Consider the following 20,264-nt stretch of genomic DNA (forward strand, 5'->3'; position numbering starts at 1 on the left):
CTACAATAAAGACATTAAATATTTATTCCGAATGGCAAAGGTTGTTAAAAACAATTTCATGGGCGCCCGGGTGGCTTAGTGGTGAAGCTGGCGACCACATACATATGCCGCGTTGTGGTGCGGGCGGCGTGGGTTCGCGTCCCGGCCTGTCGCCAATTTGCCCGCGTGTCTTCCCCTGTATCTTTCCCCCATTTCCTGTCTCTCTCACTGCTAACAAAAGCTGCTGTGGCCAAAAACGCAAAAAAAAACAATTTCATTACAATGAAAATGCACAACGACAACAAAAAGAAGTAACACCACCACAGGAGACAAAAGAGATCGTGAATTGGTTTCGGCCCTTCCCTCTTTACTCACAGAGTCAATATAACTTCTGTAGTGGCTACAGTTACACAACAGAATACTGTACCTGCAGGCTCTCGGGTAACACAGACTGGAACAGTGAAGCAACACTTAGTCCCATCAGATATTGTTAAATAACAGGGTTTTATCAGTATAGCCTATCCTTGGTGTTGCAGGTTTACTTTTACAGAGGCCACAGTCACCTGGAAGCAATCCAAGTGTAGACTTACTGACTTGTAAAAACACAATGCTCAGTGAGGGCAATTCATTAAAACAGTCAATTTTATGTAACTTGTTACTATGTACAATTCATTCGTACCAATCTATGCTGGAGCTTAAAGTCTCCACATAGACATCATGCCATTAACTAATCCAGTGTTGTGACTCCCTGTATGACATTCTTTAGATATGCTTGTTAATGTATTAGCCCAAGAAGGTGTAATAAATAATAGTCAAGTTTACTCCCACGACTAATTCAACATATAGACATGAAGCAACTGGTTTTTAGCCTGCTCCAAGTATGCTTCAACAGCTACTGGTGTGGAATGCAAGAAATTACAGCGTGTCCACTGGGGCTGTTAAAAGCGTTACAACTACAAACCCTGTTTCCTTAAAAACAGGCAAACAATGCATGTACATAACCTGGAAAAATACAATACCACTTTCTGCATTTGAGGCTCCCCCCAAAACCATTGCAATGCAAAGTCAGCGTACACTTGGCATAGACATTCACGTTCGGTCATATGCGAGCGGCTGCTGGTCTTTATATTAAGTGCAGAAAACGATCTCCAGATTTAAAACCCTAGCGGAGTCACTGACCACAAAGCAATGTCTGGGGACAAAACAGGAAAGACCTTTACAATCACGCAGAATAACCACAGACTCAGATTAGATATGGAAATGGGCTGGGTGGAAAGCAACACAACAAACAACCAACAACTTTTCTCAGAGGATTCAGAAAACAAACAAAAAAGATATAAAAATACACATACAGAAAACAATTTCAGTACATTGTGACCTACAACACAATCAAAACCAGTTACTCGTATGTGACTCAGTTTCCAATGTACATGTGCATTCATCACATGCACTTAACAATTTACAGTCTCTGGAACCAAATGTTCAGTGTATTGCACAGAAAAAAAAGTTCATTAGAAAAAAAATCAACTAAAAAAAAAAAAAATGAATGCACTATCCACAGTTGGTCCATGTTGGTCCATGTGGCTCATTCTAGCCCAGGGTTCCTTGTTCGGCCTTTTTTCAAGTCTACAGTGACAGTGAGCAGTTCAGGGTTCAAAGCAAAGGCCTCAGTAGTAGTAAAGCTGCATCTCTGTCCAACTCGTGATCCAATACTTTTTCTGTGGCTCCTCAGGCTGAAATCCCAGATTCAACTGATAACGCTCAGCCCTGCAAATTTTCACCCCCTGGTGCTTTGGCATTATTCTGTAGTAGATGGCCCGCTTGAAGAAGCCAAGCTAGCAGGGAAAAAAAAAGAGAGGAAGAAAGTGATATTAAAAAGCTTGAAACCAGAGGTTATTGATGGCTTAGGAAAATTTAGGAAGCTGAAGAGATTCACGCTGACAGAGACAGAGAAAGACACACTACCCTGCTGAGTAAGGGAGGATTCACATGTATGTGTTGCTCTAAGGCATTGGTCAAGGTATAGTTGCTGGTGCAATCGTCTTAGGAACAACAACCAATCACTCACAAGGTGAGCAAACAAGGTGTCAATGAGAATTTATCAAGCTAGCTGCCTCTTACTGTTGCTGTTCATGCACTACATGGTGATTGGTCACAACAAGCAAAGCCTTCTCCAATTTGATGCCAAATAACAAGCTGCACATGCAACTTCCTTGTGTATACGTGTGAATCCTCCATGAGATGAAAAAGAAGTAGTGAAAAAGTTAGAGTGGTCAAACTGTGCAATGTGCAGTGTTAGCCTGCAAGGAAAGCAGTCAAAGTGGTTAGTTGAATCACATCCCAATCCCAGGACATTGACAGTGTCCACAGACAGTGTCCACAGAAAACCCTTTTAAAAGGGGTGTTTTTACCCAAAAGCCCCAATGGTGTGTGCTGTTTGGAGACACATGGGGCCTCAGTAGTCCTCAGTTAGCCTCTCTGTCTCAGAGGGCTGGATCTTCATCTCAGCCTTCTGGGCCTTGGCCTCATACATCTCCCTCCTGCTGGCTCTCTGGAAGAAGCCACACTGGAGGAAGGCGCATGGGGTGAGGGAGGGGGTAGGTCAAAGGTTAGACTAATGATTCAACAAAGAGGCAATAGCTCAAAAAAACATAATCTCACCTTCCATAGTATAAGAATGATGATTCCTAGCAGTAGAATTCCTGCTACAGCTGCAGAGATGATGATCCATAGGGGAAGCTCATCGGGCGTCTCTGCCCGCTTCTCTGATTCTATATCAACTATGAACTACAAAAAAAGTAGAGAAAGTAAAATTGTTATCATCATCATCATCGTCATGAGCATTATTGTCATTCTTTCCATTATCACGTACCGTGAGAGTCTGACTGTCCATCTTGATTTTTGATTGAGCGCTAATAAGCTTCAGTGTGGCTTGGCCTTTCACGGTAACTCTATCTGCATTGGAATAGTCCTGGAGGCACACACAGATACAACATTAAAATATTTTTACAAAAGTCAGGACCACAACTGTCAAACAGTATTGTTATTTCAATCTGCAGTTATTATATTTGGCAGTATGGCTCTTTTCTGGGATAAACTCCATTCACATGTATACTAGGAAAGTATGCGGTGGATAGAGGGCACCTCCCTGCTCTTCTATCTGCAGACATGGAAATCTTGAGGCAGTGAGAGCAGCAGTAAGGTGTAACACACAGTGATATATGCAGCGACTGTAGGTAAGTTAAAACAGCTTAAACAGCACTGTGTCAAGTGAGGTTTGGGCCTACCTGATCTAACAGTAACTATATATTAGCTGGTGAGCTCACCTCTAACATTGTACCGTTCCATAACCGGGAACGGACATAAATTGTGGCCGTATTCGACATGTTGAGCAGCGGGCAGGAAAACGTCACACATTTTGCTGTCCCCTTGGAACATTCCTTCAACAGACCATAAAAAGACACTATTAGAGAGTGAACAGATATCCTGTTGATACTCATCACATATATATGTCACACATACACATGATTATGCAAGGTGAATATATATCTAGGACTTACCAACAGGTAAGTCCTGTGCTCTTTTTGAGTACCAAGCAGTGTGATTGCTGCCTGTGGCTCATTAATATTTGGCTGGGTCACGCCATACTCATCTTCCACTACAATCTGTCGTTTAGTACGCTTGGGCCTGCTCTCTGACAACTGCAAGACAGGAGAGGGAGTAGGAGAAAAAGCAAAGAGGAAGCAGAGGAGACAGAGACATTACATCAGAGGGCTAATTACTGGTTTTGATAAAGACATTACTAAATTTTCTCAGAATAGCATTGTCATTTCCACGGTCTAAATATAGTCTGCACGCATTATGACTTTCTATTTGGGGCTTTGTGAGGTCTGTATGTGGCGACACAGATGTTTTTTTTTTTTCCCCCTCAATGTATTTCTGAACAGTGGTTTGGCATTTAGACCATTTTGACACCACTTTTTCTAAAACTGACATTTATTCACACTGCTGCGACTGCTTCAGTTCACGCTGACATCAGCGAACCACTCACACACTCACCGTCAGTCAGTTTTAAGTACATTTAAACTTCTTGATGTCCACCTGGCTCAGTGAATCTGTGCTTATAGATTTATCAAAAGTTGATAAAGCAACAAGTCTATGTAGTGTGAGAACTGAATAAGTACTGTATTTAGTGATGAGGCTCAGGGGCTGAAAATTTGTCTCAGAGTTGATGGTTCAGCTGCGCTTTCTGTTTAGTTCTAATGAGTAAAAGTTAGCGTGCTAATGAATGAATAATTGAAATAAACAAGTGCTAAACATCAGCATTTTAGCATATCTGTATGCTGATATTAGCATTTAATTCAAAGCATCTGTCACATGTTTAAACCTATGACTGCTGTTTAGTTCTTTGCATCTTTTAATAGTGCGTCCTCCCTCTGTTTAAATACTGAGGAGTTAACCTCTTTATTTCTGAAACCTGTCAGAATATTCTGCTTAAAACTATGAAACCTGAAACCTGAACCGTGGCTGAATGAAACAGTTCGTGGTGCCAGATGAGACTGCAGGAAAGCAGAACGCAAGTGGTAGAAAGATAAACTATTAAAAGCTTACTATAAAAAAAAACAAAAAAACAAAACAAAACAAAACAAATCTTCAAAGATTTTGGGAAAGCTGTTCTTTTACAGTTTCAATCCTTTTTACATATGCAAAGGATTCTTGAGATATTCCAATCTAGTTTTAATGCTCACGGCACAGAATCAGCACTTTTAAAAGTTTTTAATGATCTTTTATTAGCTACTAGCTCAGTGGATTCTACTATTCTAATGCTTTTAGATTTGACAGCTGCTTTTGACACAGTATCCTCATTTCTCATCTAAAGCACTGTGTGGGGATTAAAGGTACCCCCCCTGTTTTGATAGCTCTACCATCATCCTCAGTGCTGTTTTTATGTGTTTGATTCTGGGTCCAATTTTTTTCTCCGTTTACATTCTCCCCCCCAGGATCCATTTTGAAAAGATATGGCATCTCTTTCCACATTTTTGCTGATAATTCTCAAATTTACCTGCCCCTACAAAGAAATGATAGTAACTGATCAGTTGTTCCTTCTTGTCCTGAAGACAAGACTTAAGAACCGGGGTGGGGGGGAGAGGGTGTCAAACTTTCTCAGCCATAGCCCCTAAACTGTGGAATGAGGTGCATGTTAGGCTGACCCCCAGCCTGCAGATTTTTAAAGTACCTCTTAAAACCCATCTATACTCCTTGGCTTTTAAGCCACAGTGACAGCTGTTCATATAGTTTGGTTGTTTTTGGTTTTGTTGTCTTATTTATGGTTATTTGTGTATGTGTGTGTGTGTGTGTAAACTGCATTTTGTATTTTTATTTTCTTATTGTGTGACATTACTATTATATGTATAGCACTTTGGTCAGCTCTGTTGCTTTGAATGTGCTTTATAAATACACACACACACATTACATAAAAGTTATAAATCGATTTGCATGCCATTGAGTGAAATAAGAAATTGATCCCCTACATATGCATATGTGACACACAGCCTACAATCAAATCAAATTAATTAAAGATACTCCTGATCTCAACTCATTATTTGCATAAAGCACACTTGTCCACAGAATCAATTTCTACCACTCCACCACCATGGGCAAGACCAAAGAGCTGTCAAAGGACATCAGGGACAAGATTGTAGACCTACACAAGGCTGGAATGGACTACAAGACCGCCAGCAAGAAGCTTGGTGAGAAGGTGACAACTTTTGGTGTGATTATTCAGAAATGGAAATGTGGTATCAGCTTGTCCCACAAAAGACAGAAAAAGAAATGCCGAGTATGACTCAAAGAACACCATCTGCAGTCAAGCACAGAGGTGGGAACATTATGGTTTGGGGCTGTTTTTCTGCTAAGGGTACAGGACAACTTCACTGTATTGAGGGGCCAATGGACAGGGCCGTGCACCGTAAAATCTTGGACGAGAAACTCCTTCCCTCAGCCAGAACACTGAAGATGGGTTGTGAACAAGTTTTCCAGCCAAGGCAACAAATGAGTGGCTAAAGAAGAAGCACATTAAGGTCATAGAGTCTCCAGATCACAGTCCTATAGAAAATCTATGGAGGGTGCTGAAGCTTTGAGTTGACAAGCAGCAGTCAAGACACCTAAAGGCTTTAGAGAGTTTCTGTAAAGAGTAGTGGGCCAAAATCCCTCCTGAGATGTGTGCAAACCTGGTGACCAACTACAAGAAACATCTTACGGCTGTGCTCGCCAACAAGGGTTTCTCCACTAAGTCATGTTTTGCTTGGGGATCCAATGCTTATTTCACTCATGTAATGTGTTTTTCTGGATTTTTGTTGACATTAAAGTAAACGTGACAATTTAATTAAACTACCATAAAAATTGGAGACTGTTTATTTCTTTGTAAATGAACAAACCTACAAATTATTTCCCCCCACTGTAGATGCAGACTCGATGAGAACAACTTCATTAGATACGTTTCAAACCCAAAGTTATAAAAAAGGACCTCACAGTTAGGTTAAGCTCGTTGACAACATTTCCTGGCGGTTTACACTCCATTTCTGAGTTCCCCTTGACAACAATCTTCGTCAGGTACAGCAGCCACTTGCCATTTGGTACCTCATGGGGCCACTCAAACTCCACAGCCAGGGTTCCCATGTCTCCCAGTGGTTGTTCCATTGTGTTCACCTAGAGGTAAAAGCAGTCAGCAGCATTAAAAATAGAACTGAAATACAACAGATGGTGTGAAATAACAACATGGTGAGCTTGACTGTAACTCCTAAACAGTATCCACCCCTGCTCACATTTAAACCACAAACCATGGCTGACACAACATTCCACAGCCGACGCAATATTAAACTTCTGAAGTGTTGGCTTCAAAGACAGGGTGGGGATGATGGAAATGTGGGTGAGCAGCACACATATTATAGATACAATGTACAATCTCAGAGTGGTGAAGATGACTCACATTAAAGGTGAACTCCACCAGACTGCCCACGTCACTTGTGTTGACCATAGCCGACTCGCCCCTCACTGTCCCACCAAACTTTGTTTGCACCACCGGATCTGGCCTGGATAAGTTAAAAGATAGAAGTGTTTCACACAGTGCAAGTAAACAAACAATGAGGAGTGTTGCATGATGTGCTGACCATTTTATTTATGTGCTCTTTATGTACAGCAGGAGTTCTCAAATTTTTGATGACTGGGTACCAATTTTGGGAGATGGTTGAGGGCAGCGCAGGAAAAAAAAAAAGCACACATCAAACAAACCTGAAAGGTCCCCTAGCAGCACAGGAGACATTCCTGACCTGACAGACATGTGTTAGTGGTGCAGTTTGACATAATACTTTAGTACTGTAATAAATGCAGGCTGTCTGGATGCCACTTGCTTCCCATCATGCTTGTAGTCTGTGTAGTCAGTAATCAGTTGGCTTATGTATTAAATGCCCGCGTCACTTTTAATTTTTCAACTGTTCAAATGATTGTGGTGTAGGTGCCCGGGGTCAACACCCACATGGATGGATGAAATGTTCAGCAGTTTTTTTTTCCATTCGTGTGCTGGCCCCACAAAAACATTACTGAGAACGGCGACTGTACAACGTGCCATAAAACATTAGCTATTTACAGGGACTTACATGGAGAAGATGGGGCGAATGGTGTTTTCAATCAGCAAGGCCACAGGCACGGGCATTAGGTCACTCTGTTCACTAAGACTGAAGAGATTCCAACATTGTGCATCAGCCTGATTTTTTTAATGTTGAGTACTGAGCAAGAACAAAATACAATATAAAGCCCTTACGTCGACAGAAGCAGCTGACACTCAATCTCTTGTGTGCGTAGGGTGATCCCCGATGTCTCAAACACGAGCAGGAAAGACACCTAAAAATGAAGCAACGCAAGCAAATGAGAACTGTTGCAAACCCATCTGCTCAGTAGGAGAAATTAAAAAAAAAAAAATCACTGTCAATTATTCAGACCTACCGTTTCATTTTCACTAACTGGATTCCCCACATCACAAATGACTGTATCGTGAAGAGAGCACTCAACTTTGTTGTTCTAAACACAGAGGTAATAAACAGGTAATTAACGGTAATAAACATGACCCAACAATACAGCATGTAATCTTTAAGAAGCTTTAAAAAAAAAATTATAATTATCAAAATTAACAAGAACTTACTGTACTTTTGCCCATGAATAAAGAAAAAAAATGAAAAGAAGGATTTAATATATATCTATATATAAAGGCATCTTCTGCCCTCCAGTGGACATACCGTTGATCTGACACCAGAGTATTTCAGAACTTCAGGGATGGTGACATTCAGTATGACTTGGTGGGCGTCCTCAGCCACCTTCCCAGCAGAGGGATAGTTGGTAACTTCTACCATCAGTCCTACTTTCTTCACAGTGCTGTTGAACTGGAGCACTTGATGTTTGCCCTGACTGTACAGAGACAACATGTATTAGTTTTTCATTCAATGATTATTTTGGCAATGGCTTCTATAAATGGAGGAGTCTTGGTCATTCACTATGTAAATTCACCTGGGATAAGGCTTGTCTTCATTATCTTGTTCAACAAACTTTGCTGTCAGCTGCAGGTTACTGGTACATTTGTTGTCTGGCCCACATGCCTTCTGAAAGTGAATCTGCAGGAAATAGAATAAGTAACTTTGTATCATATCTTACAGGAGGACTGTACTGTACAAGCTCTTATTGTTTTCCAAAATGAAGCCTGTGAATGGAGCGCATGCTCCACTCTGTACCTCAGTTCTTTGACTGAGTTTCTGCTCCGTGCTCAGAATTGGGAAGAAGTCCAGGTTCTGTGGGGATTTCTCGGCTTTAGGTGTTGGTTCATGTAATGAAACGTTGACGAGGAAGACCACGGGATCCAGTTTGTCCTTCACAGGTTCCTGTAAATTCATTCCAGAGATTTTGTTGTTGTTGTTTTTGTCTAAACACACAGCTATCAGGTAGCAGCAGCTTGCTGATGAAAACAAACTGTCCACACCAGTTACTCAACAAGAACACAAACACATCAACACAACATTTGCAATATATTTGTGTTGCGTCCTCACCACTACAACCAGATTCAGAGTCTGACACACAGATTTGGAAGATGGCACGCTCATGCTGCCGATGTAAGTGTCAGCATTATTTGTCTGGAAACGAACACGAGGGCTTCCTCTTTTCACCTTGTCGGCTGCCACAGTATACGTCACCGCTTTACGAAGTAGAAACGAGCAGAAAACATTAAAGCAAGTTAATGCAGTAAAGAAATATTTTACATTTCTTGACAACATAAAGAATTCACATCATAATAAATGTATTTGTAAGCTGAAAACATCGCTCATTTGAATATCACGTCGTTTGTAACATGAAACAAAATCAATAATTCATCTAAAGAAGGACTTACTGATACTTCTCTTGAAATCTTTGTTTCCATTGCTTAGAGTGAAAGACATGCACAGAGTGGCTGTAATGCTGTGAAGCACAAAGAGAAGAAGAACTGGTTGGAAAAGCACTGAATAAGCCAGTTGCAGAATTGTGTAAACTTAGGAGATGTCTCACCATAATTTATTTCCAGAGCACAGATCAGCATCCACAATCTTGGGCTCGACAGTGAATTCTTGGGTTAAGTGCACAACTGGTCGAGCTCTGATTAAAAAAAAAAGAAAAAACATAAAAATATAAGAAATAAATGAATCAGAATAAGAAGAACAATAACTCCATTAATACTGAAAAATAACAGATGTAAAAAAAATAGTTTATGTCATAGCTTATGTCACTGTATGAAAAATTGCTACATATTTATACATACACTCACTGGCCACTTTTTTCTTAACTGCTCGTTAATACAAATATCAGCCAATCACATGGCAACAACTCACGCATTTAGGCACATGAGATTTTAGGGGATTTCAGCCAGACAGGTTAATCTGAGTATTTCAGAAACTGCTGATCTGCTGGGATTTTCTCGCACAACCATCTCTAGAGTTTACAGAGAATGGACCAAAAAAAGAGAAAATATCCTGTTAGCAGCAGTTCTTTGCTTGATAAGGTCTTGTTGATGTCAGAGGTCAAAGGAGAATGGCCAGATTGCTTCAAGTTGTTAGGAAGCCAATGGCAACTCAAATAACCACTCGTATGCAGAAGAGCATCTCTGTTGGCGAAGCATGGATCCATCCTGCCTTGTATCAACAGTTCAGGTTGTTGGTGTAACGGTGTAGGGAGGTTTTTTTCTTGGCACACTTTGGGCCCCTTAGTATCAACTAAGCATTGTTTAACTGTATTGTTGCTGACTATGTGCATCCCTTTATGACCACAGCATACCCATCTGCTTTCCTGAGCATAACAGTGAGTTCACTGCACTCAAATGGCCTCAACAGTCACCAAATCTCAATCTAACAGAGCAACTTTGGGATGTGGTGGAACAGCTGACAATACTACAGCAACTGTGTGATGCTGTCATGACAATATGGACCAAAATCCAGCACCCCGCCGAATCTGTGCCACAAAGAATCAAGTCAGTTCTAAAGGCAAAAAGGGGGGTCCAATTTGGTACTAGCAAGGAGTACCTAATAAAGTGTCCAGTGAGTATATATTGAGGGACACATCAGAAAGTAGACTGAACAATGTTTAATGTCCTGCACATAATGTATTGTCTTGTATACTTGTACTCACAGCAATTAATCATCCTTTTAATAAAAAATCTTTGCTTTTAACTTAACACTAATTTATTTTACAGTTATCTTGTGGATTCTGGAGGAGTTTGTAAAACATGTTCACTAATGTTTGATTGTTGAGCGAAATATCTTGTTTAACTTTTGGGACTGTGTCTACCTGAGCAGAGCAATGCGATTATCCAGAGAGCCGACTAAGATATCAGGGTAACCGTTGTCATCCACGTCCATCCCTCCACTGATGGAGTAGCCAAAGGTCTGGAATCCGTTCCCCACTGACTTACCCTTAATGACCTGCAGAGGGCATCATTGACACAGGTTTTCAGTACAGTACTTTGCATGAAGCTGTGAACTGTCCCCACAATATCAGATATTACCTGATGAGGCTCCTTTAACAGTCCCGTTTTACTTCCCATCCATATATAGACCATTCCTGTCTCGTGGAACGGCGCTCCAACAGCAATGTCTGCAGACATTAACAGTGCAGGAAACATGAAAAGGCAAACTGCTGGGGAAAAATAAATAAACTAAACACAGATCTGTGCATGGAAAATATTTGTCCTCTAGGTGGGAGTAGAGTATATTTTCAGGACTAATTTGAAACACAACAGTTTATATGCATCTTTTTTTTTTTTTAACTGCTGAAATTATTAAAATATTCCTTTAGTATACTTTATGCCCACACTACAGTTTACCTGTGGTCTGGTCCACCTCTTTGATGTAACTGTTTTGACAGATTCAGAGTCATACCTTGGAATCCATCTTGGTTGATGTCACCAATGGCAGCCACTGCAAGTCCGAACGCAGAATGGGATGGGCCCTTCAGCACCACTTTGGTGGTCTTCTGGAAAAATCCATTTTCGTTCATGAAAACGTACACTGCTCCTCCCTTGTCATTGATATGGTCAAAGTAAAATGGAGCGCCCACGATGAGGTCATTCCAACTAGAATACACAAGAGAAACATGTGAATACAAAAATACATACATGTGTCTAAATATTCCTAAATATTCCCACAGTTACACTTTCTTGGTGTAGAAACACACCTGTCATTGTTCAGGTCTGTGACTGCCAGGCTGTTTCCAAAGTAGGAACCCACTTGTTCCCCAGGAATGATCTGTGCCAGTGAAATGACTTTTTGAGTCTTATTCCCAAACATCACAGCACCCTTAGAGTCATGTCTGGGAGACCCTGTCACCAATGTGAAGCCATCACTGCTCAGCAGCTTCTGCTCTTCGAGAACTGAATAACCTGTGGATGAAAGTGCTTGAGAATCACTGCTGACAATACGATTTAATCTGACAGTAGGAAGGCTAACACATCTTCAAAGCAGGAGGAGAGTGTACCGTACTAAGTTTTCCAAGGATTTGCTGTTTGAAATGATGCAAAGATGAACAAATACTTGCCTATATAACTGTATCGTGTATTTAGATCTCCAAATGTTATTTCAGAAGATAACAAGGGTTCCACCGGATCTCTCCATATTACATGAATATTTCCTTTAAAACAAATTGAATCAGACAACAATGTAAAAACCAGCTTAACACATAATTCAAAAGGTATCCAAGACAACACCAGAAGTCAACAGACTTGCATAGAGTCGTAATTCTTCCAAATAAAATGTTCCCACTATTTAAGCAGTAGGTAAAACTCATTAACTCAACAGTTCCCACCTTGCCACATGTAGCTTCCTGCAGAGCCTATATAGACATCAGTGTCCGTCATGCCACCTGAGATGCCCATGCTACACATGCCCTCATACTCCATGTCGTAGTAGGGATTGCAGACCTCATAACTGTATGTCTGCCAGTCATCATTTGGGTCATAGGTCAGGTCATTGCTCCTTATGTAACACTTTCCTATCATCCGCCAGTGGTTCTCTGAGCCACGTTGGATAAACTTCACGTAGCGATGTCCACATGCCTGGACACCAGAGAAAATGTTGACGTAGTAATGTGTCACAACAGAAACCCAGCCCGACGGTGCTTAAGCTGAGAGTGACTTGGAAAAGCAGCTTAAATTAAACCCAGTGCATATTAAACCCAAACATCCATATAATAAAACCAGTGGCTCTTTAACTTACACAGTGGGAACAGTGTGAGCAGTTACATGACATGATCCATTTCTCTGAGCCACATATTAATTTTAGTTTTCTTTAAAAAAAAAAAACAAACATTTATTATTCACCATTGAAAGTACAGTAAAATTTGTTGTCCACTATATTATATTTTATATTGATCTGTATGTCAATATTTTCAAAAATATACAAATAATCATCAATTATTCGTATGCAAAAGGGCAAAAAAAAAAATCCCTTCATGAAAATAAAACTTCTTATCCCTAAACATTACACCTTATGGCATTTCCTCCCTGCATGTGTCATCCTCTCTCATTTGCAACAAGTTGAATGTGCCTTCTGTTACATTAAATAATTAAAAAAAAAAAACCTGTCTCACCCTGCTGTGTACATAACACATCACCAGGAGCAGTGACTCAGAATGAAACAGGAAGTCATCTCACCAGCACGCGTCCTGCCGGCTGGCTCCTCTGACTGGCCACTGTCACGCCCAACCACATGCCCTCCACCATCTCAGTGGGATTTGCTGTGGATGTGTCACAGGAGTTAGGTCAGGTGTTAAAGTGAAAGTTTTAAATTGTCAGCAGGCTGGCGTTGAAGGTAAGGTAATTACTTGAACACTGTTGTATAATGTTCCACATTCTTTTATGTGAATACGAAGTTTATAACCAGATTAAACAAAACAAACTAGCATACAGGAAAAAAAGGGTGTTGAATGATTTTACTGAGATGATCTCATTAAGTCCTTAATAGAAAATGAGGAAGCCTGCTTGTTACTCCCGTCAGTCACCACGAGGACAAGTTCTTTATATACAGATGGTTTATTCCAAGCTCACCAACAGGATCACTCAGCGTTGCCATCGTGAGAACTAATAAAATAAAAATTGTATTTAGAAACCTCACAATTCCTAAACAGTAACCATTAATTCCTTTCTTACACATTCAGCAAACTTCAATCATTTAGACATCATGTAACATGCCTTATAATAACACTATGACCAATATAAACCCAGTACATGTTAGGTTTACAGACATAAAATGCCTGTTTCATCACATTTACATGGAAACTCAAATTAACAGACACCTTGAACGCACCTCATTGCCTGCTGTAACCAAACGGGAGAAATACGATCAACTTCGGAGTTGCACTTCACTCTTCTCAATGAGCGGATCAAAAATTGGACTTGACACATAACTTCACCATAACAACTGACATGAGTCCTTTATATACTTAAGAAGATGGCGAGGAGATGCAGAAACCCACGCCCCCATAGTCCTTGTTGCTTGTGTCACACTCTAAAAAGTCCGCACTGAATGTTACTTCCGCTCCACTGAGTTCTGGACCAAACGCATTACTTAAAGGAACATTACAAATATTTGTTACAGACATACAAAGAAGAGCATTGAATAAATTCTGTCAGTAACACTCCCACCAAATCACCTGTGATTTTGCGTTAAATTGAACCATTGTGAATCATAACAAATCACATTTGAGATTAAAGAACAACTAGCGTGAAAAGTACGAAAGGTGTCAAGTGTGAAAGGTGTGAAAATGATTCATCCATCAGCTTCTAGTAAAGTTACTATCTTCTGAATGGGCCTCTCAAGATAGGTGGGTTTTGTGGTCCGCCTTCCCTTATTATCTAAAGTTGAATCGCTGATCAACAGCCTGATGCTTCTCACTTGTCCGTCCTTCCCTGGATACACATCCGTGATCCTTGCCATTTTCCACTGGTTACGTGGTGCAGAATCATCCTTAAGTAGCACAATATCGTTGACCTTTGCATTTCTTCTCACCTTGCTCCATTTTTGCCGGTTCTGAAGATTTAACAAATATTCCTTCTTCCACCGTGCCCAAAAGCTGTTGGCTAGGAACTGTACTCTGCGCCATCGTTTTTGAAGGTACAGATCTTCCTTGATAAACCTTCCAGGAGGGGGAGCAATAACGCTGGACTTCATAGTCAAGATGTGATTAGGCGTCAAAGGTTCTGGACCAGATGGATTGTGCAAATGTTCTGTTGTTAATGGCCTGCTGTTTACAATTGCCATAACCTCGTAGAGGAAAGTTCTTAAAGAACTGCTGTCAAGTCTTTTATCCGACTGGTCAAGGATGGATGAAAGGACATTACGTACCGTTCGTATTTGCCGTTCCCAAAGGCCACCTTGATGACTCGCAGATGGAGTATTCATAATGAACTCACATCCAAATTTTTTGAGTTTCTCTCCATCCATCTCCTTCATAGCTTCAGCAAACTCACGCCTTGCACCCATAAAGTTGCTGCCTTGATCACAGCGAAGTTGTCTGACACTTCCACGCAATGCAATAAATGAGCGCAGAGCATTGATCAATGCATCCGTTGTTAAGTCATTGAGCATCTCGATATGTATGGCTCTGGAGCACATGCATGTCAGTAAAAGTCCGTAACGTTTTAACTCCTTTCTTCCCTCTTTAATATAGATGGGTCCAAAGCAGTCCATCCCACAGTATGTAAAGGGTGGAGTCAACTCTGCACGCTCTTGTGGGAGGTCAGCCATCCGTTGTTCTTCAGTGCTGCGTCTATACTTCCTACACCTTGTGCAGTTGTAAATATGTGACGAGACTGCCTTACTGCATCCAAGAATCCAAACACCATTGGCTCGCAGTTCATTAACAGTCATACCCCGTCCCTGGTGTTGCACCCTTTCATGATAATGCTTGATAAGGAGTGTTGACAAATGGTTTTCCTTGGGAAGGATAGCTGGGTGTTTCACGTGAGGGTGAAGACTGGAGTGGGTTAAACGCCCTCCTACCCTGAGCACACCCTGCTCATCAAGGAATGGGTTTAATTTGTGCAATTTGTTTGTCTTGTCAGTTGCTTTGATTTGTCCATTTTGCTTACGACTCATTGTGTTCTTAGGGAAGTGCATGGCTTGAACCAGTCTTATAAGAAAAACTTCTGCTTCCTTATGTTCTTCCAAGGTTGTGGGTTCATTGGACCTTAGTTTCTGGCCCTTCGCTCTACGTTTCAGTGTGGCTACTGCCCGTACTGCTCTTGTCCAATCTGAAAACCTTTCAAGACGATCAAGCAGCGACCTCTCTTCCCTTGATTGAAGGTTGTGGGCATGAGCCTTTCGTAGTTCTGGGTCATTTTCTGAAATCTCTCCCACCATGATCAACCTACTTGGGAGCTGTAGTTGCCACAGAAAATCTGGGCCTCTAAACCAGTTCGATGTCTTTAGCTGTACAGCTGTCAGTCCCCTAGAAGAGTGGTCAGCAGGGTTGTCCTCTGAGGCAACATAGTTCCATTGGTCAGATGAGATTACTTCTTTGATCTGTGTCCTGCACACATAGTGAACTTCATGGTTGCGACTGGATGGAAGCTGGAGTGATGGTGTCACTTGCCTTGTGATAACTTGATGGCTCACTCCAATAGCGTCTCCACCATCCATGTATGGGCTGGCATATCCAATAATGCTCCATCCTAAGTCTGTTCTCTGTGCAAATGGTTGATTTTCTTCACCAGACACCACTTCTCTAGGAAGAAGAGCTTGTGAACAGTTGTAGCCAATTAGTAAGCCAACTTCACAACTTTGAGGAAGAGCTAACTTATCAGCGATGTGCTCAAGATGAGCCCATGCCCTAGCTGTCTCTGGTGTAGGGATATGATCTCTATTTGCAGGAATGAATTTCCTTGTGTAAGCTGTAGGAAGAGTTATTTTCTTCTCTGAATTGAATCCTCTGACTTGCAAACCAGAGAGCCTTTGGCATGATACAACAGTAGTCTTAGAGGCCATGGTAGATAACTTGAGTTTGACCTGTTCACCCTTTGCCTTTAGAGAACGTGCTGTCTCTTCAAGAATGAAAGTTGTGTCACTCTGTGTATCAAGGAGTGCATAAACAAGTGTTTCTTTGTTAGGCTCTTTCACTGCTGAAACCCACACAGGAATAATTGTGGATGTCTGAGTGCTGGTGTTGTCATGCTGAACTCTGTTAGATGTCACCTCACTTATTTGTCTTGCTCTGGTTTCTTCTACTTGTTCGTTTCTTTTCCTGCAGCTATCGCCTTCCTTTGTTCTTTCAAACTTTCCTGACTTCTGTTCTTCCTTCCGATCCTCATGTAAGCAAGTCGGATGCCTTTTCTGGCATGTACTGCAAGTATTTCTATTCTTACAGTCTCTCGAATGATGTCCAGGTTTGAGACAGCCAAAGCACAGTTTACTTTCTTGAACAAACTTGTGTCGTTCTACTGTTGGTTTTTCCAGAAATCTTCTACACTTGTACAAACTGTGACCTGATCTTTCACAAAATACACAAGTTAAGGTGTCACTCTTCTCATCACTGTTTGTTGATAGAACCTTAGCTGCATGACCCCGCTTTCCTTGTGGTTTGGCCCTTTCCCCATCACATTGTTTCAAAGCATGGAGTGAGGTAACAGGATTGCATGCAATCTTTGCTTCCTTAATAAGAAACTGTACAAACTGGCTAAAGCTTGGAAATCTTCCAGTTTCTTCTTCTATTATTAAGACCTTTCGATTCCACCTTGAAGTCAGCCAGTCAGGAAGCTTGGAGAGGATTTTTTGATTTTCGTTGCAATCATTAAGAATCTCTAATCCATTAATCTGGGTTACCGCAGTTTCACAGCTACGCAGGAAGTCTACAAACTCCTGAAGCTCTAAGCTGTCCTTGGAGCCAATCTTGGGCCATGCATTTAGTTTGTCTCTGAAGGCCTTTGCAATAAGGAAAGAGTTTCCAAATCTTTCCTCTAAAACCTCCCATGCTGTAATGTAAGCAGCCTCTGTGCCTAGCAGGAAATAATTTTCAATGGCCTTCTTAGCTGGTCCACCAACGTACTTGCCTAAATAGTAGATTTTTTCAGATGCCAGTATATTTTTTCTGTCTATCAAAGTTTGAAAGGCAGCTTTCCAATTCTTATACTTCAGAGGGTCACCACTGAATACAGTTGGCTCTGGTATAGGAAGACGACTGGCACTGATAGAATCTGCCAACACCCTAGCAAGTGCTGCTATACTGCCATCATGCAGTGGCTGTGTAACGGTATGTTGTGGAGAAGGAAGCTCTGGTGCGTTAACATTTCGACCCTTGTAGTCAATTCTGTCACTCTCCTTCTCCCTTTCCAATCTGCAATCATGTAGCAACTGCCTAATTTCTTCTTCTGAATTTTCATCTTGCTCATATACTTGCATTGATGCCTTCGCAGCACTTAGCTGTTTGATTGCTTCCAACCGTTCCAGTTCCCTTCGCTTGTCTTCCAAAATTTTCCGCCTGGCAGCATTTTCCACCTCCAGTTTTGCCTTTAGCAGGGCTTCTTCTTCCTCCATCCTTAAACGTCGTCTACAAGCTTCAGCTGTTTGCTCTGCAATCTGTCTTTTATCTTCAGCTTCCAGTCTTAGAAGCTCTGCTTGTTGACACTGCTGTTCATGTATAATTTCCAGAGTTGCTTCAGCTGCAGCAATTTTAGCTGCAGCTTCTTGTCTGCTCATGGATGTTGCACTGGAACACTTAGAGGTGACCCTTGATGATCTTTGTGAGTCTTTGCACACACTAGCGCTCTGTGAGTGCTTGCTGGTGTGATATGACTTCTCAGACATTAAGAAAGATTCATGTCCAATAAACTGTGTGTCAACTGGTTTCTTTCCTCTCAAATAACATTTTGCAGTCTCAATAACATTTTTCGTTATCTCTTCACTGCTGTCAATTCTGCGTCTTGCATTATTATCAGGATTGTCCACCTTACGCCAATTTTCATATGCTGTATTTAGTTCTCTGGATGCACAGGAGATGTTGTTTATTATGGTTTGTAGCTCTTCATCTGAACAGCTGCCAGAAAGTGAATGATGTGCATCCTTTGCTAGAACCTTCCACTTTTCATACTTAATCTTGAAGCTTTGTTCCAACTCTTTAATCCTGGGTTTCAACATTTCTCTTCCCTTCTCAGTTAATGTTCGTGACCGATGGCTTTTGCGAGGTGCTTGTTGTACATCCTGTGTAGTTTGTGGACACTTACTCGTTGATGTCTGAACCTCTAATGTTCCTTGGGTTTCTTGCAGACCATCTATGTTCTGTGGAGGAGAACTGCACAGTGGAGGATATTCCTGGGGTTTGGTATTATTCCTTTCCTCATGTTTATCATAATCTTTAGATGCATTTGTGACTGACATGTTGGATTCAGTTGGGGTGAATGGATGCACTTGGGTTGATTTAGTAAAACCACAAAAATGAACAATGCACACTCAATTTCACATTACTTAAATTAGCACCTCTTAGAGACTGATTATATAAACGTGGTTAAGTTGGATTAATCACAGAAGATGAACTTGCAGAATATCAGCGAACACTTTGAGTAATCTATTCTTACAAACTTAAAGTCCAAGACTTGTGAAACTTAAAGTTTCAGTAGCATGGGTCTGAAATTACCAACAATAATATGAAAGCATAAATAGCTCAACACTTTAAATTATCGTAAACTTGAATGTTCTTGATGCAGATATAATGAAAACACCTTAGGACCTATTTGCTTGCACTTTAAAGCATCCAAACTTGTAGGTGATCTTCAGCTTAAATTTCTGCAGCACACTTGAACCCTTCACTGTGTCTTTCCTTAGTATTGTTAGGACATTCAAACCCGTTCTTGGCTGGTGGCATCTGGTGGAGTCTTGTGCAAGGACATCTCTTGTAGGCGACTTGGGTTGTGTTCACTTCCTTCTCGTCCACTCTCAAGGAGCAGATGAGTTCTCACTGTTACTCCCGTCAGTCACCACGAGGACAAGTTCTTTATATACAGATGGTTTATTCCAAGCTCACCAACAGGATCACTCAGCGTTGCCATCGTGAGAACTAATAAAATAAAAATTGTATTTAGAAACCTCACAATTCCTAAACAGTAACCATTAATTCCTTTCTTACACATTCAGCAAACTTCAATCATTTAGACATCATGTAACATGCCTTATAATAACACTATGACCAATATAAACCCAGTACATGTTAGGTTTACAGACATAAAATGCCTGTTTCATCACATTTACATGGAAACTCAAATTAACAGACACCTTGAACGCACCTCATTGCCTGCTGTAACCAAACGGGAGAAATACGATCAACTTCGGAGTTGCACTTCACTCTTCTCAATGAGCGGATCAAAAATTGGACTTGACACATAACTTCACCATAACAACTGACATGAGTCCTTTATATACTTAAGAAGATGGCGAGGAGATGCAGAAACCCACGCCCCCATAGTCCTTGTTGCTTGTGTCACACTCTAAAAAGTCCGCACTGAATGTTACTTCCGCTCCACTGAGTTCTGGACCAAACGCATTACTTAAAGGAACATTACAAATATTTGTTACAGACATACAAAGAAGAGCATTGAATAAATTCTGTCAGTAACACTGCTGATTGCCATTTAAAGGTCATTATTTTTTTTTGTTCCTCTCATCACTGACATCTATTTGAGGCCCCATACTGTAAAGAGGAAACCCAGAGTTTACTCATTGTGGGGAGCACAGTTC

The 20,264-nt window shown here is 41.0% G+C and overlaps 2 protein-coding genes across 4 annotated transcripts in view; both read right to left on the minus strand.

The window, feature by feature from the left end:
- Positions 1-35: 35 nt before the first annotated feature.
- The window catches only part of itga3b (integrin, alpha 3b), a 34,032-nt gene continuing 13,803 nt past the window's right edge, over positions 36-20,264 (minus strand). The window contains exons 3-26 of the mRNA XM_030754422.1: positions 13,196-13,278; positions 12,349-12,598; positions 12,082-12,174; positions 11,722-11,926; positions 11,427-11,620; positions 11,054-11,142; positions 10,837-10,970; positions 9,565-9,651; positions 9,410-9,477; positions 9,072-9,217; positions 8,760-8,906; positions 8,539-8,642; positions 8,271-8,439; positions 7,981-8,055; positions 7,799-7,878; positions 7,635-7,712; positions 6,968-7,070; positions 6,511-6,687; positions 3,540-3,680; positions 3,306-3,419; positions 2,852-2,950; positions 2,641-2,766; positions 2,391-2,545; positions 36-1,814 (exon numbers count right to left, since the gene is read on the minus strand). Of these exons, the coding sequence (XP_030610282.1) occupies positions 2,435-2,545; positions 2,641-2,766; positions 2,852-2,950; positions 3,306-3,419; positions 3,540-3,680; positions 6,511-6,687; positions 6,968-7,070; positions 7,635-7,712; positions 7,799-7,878; positions 7,981-8,055; positions 8,271-8,439; positions 8,539-8,642; positions 8,760-8,906; positions 9,072-9,217; positions 9,410-9,477; positions 9,565-9,651; positions 10,837-10,970; positions 11,054-11,142; positions 11,427-11,620; positions 11,722-11,926; positions 12,082-12,174; positions 12,349-12,598; positions 13,196-13,278 (2,873 nt within the window). The 3' untranslated portion in view covers positions 36-1,814; positions 2,391-2,434. The remainder of the gene's footprint in view (positions 1,815-2,390; positions 2,546-2,640; positions 2,767-2,851; positions 2,951-3,305; positions 3,420-3,539; positions 3,681-6,510; positions 6,688-6,967; positions 7,071-7,634; positions 7,713-7,798; positions 7,879-7,980; positions 8,056-8,270; positions 8,440-8,538; positions 8,643-8,759; positions 8,907-9,071; positions 9,218-9,409; positions 9,478-9,564; positions 9,652-10,836; positions 10,971-11,053; positions 11,143-11,426; positions 11,621-11,721; positions 11,927-12,081; positions 12,175-12,348; positions 12,599-13,195; positions 13,279-20,264) is intronic.
- LOC115797880 (uncharacterized) lies at positions 13,288-20,142 on the minus strand. Of its 3 annotated transcripts, none has more exons than XR_004021462.1 (2): positions 13,848-20,142; positions 13,288-13,621 (listed from the first exon to the last, which is right to left on the minus strand). XR_004021462.1 is itself a non-coding variant. In XM_030754418.1 (2 exons), exon 2 carries the CDS (start codon positions 18,909-18,911, stop codon positions 14,310-14,312), a length of 4,602 nt encoding a protein of 1,533 aa, XP_030610278.1. In that variant the 5' UTR covers positions 18,912-19,587; positions 19,814-20,142; the 3' UTR covers positions 13,288-14,309. The 3 variants fall into 3 exon arrangements, 2 of the variants coding, with proteins under 2 accessions (XP_030610278.1, XP_030610279.1); XM_030754418.1 differs by having other exon boundaries at positions 13,288-19,587; positions 19,814-20,142; XM_030754419.1 differs by having other exon boundaries at positions 13,288-13,905; positions 15,198-20,142.

The sequence above is a fragment of the Archocentrus centrarchus genome, chromosome 19, assembly GCF_007364275.1.
Source record: "Archocentrus centrarchus isolate MPI-CPG fArcCen1 chromosome 19, fArcCen1, whole genome shotgun sequence".
NCBI lineage: Eukaryota > Metazoa > Chordata > Actinopteri > Cichliformes > Cichlidae > Archocentrus > Archocentrus centrarchus.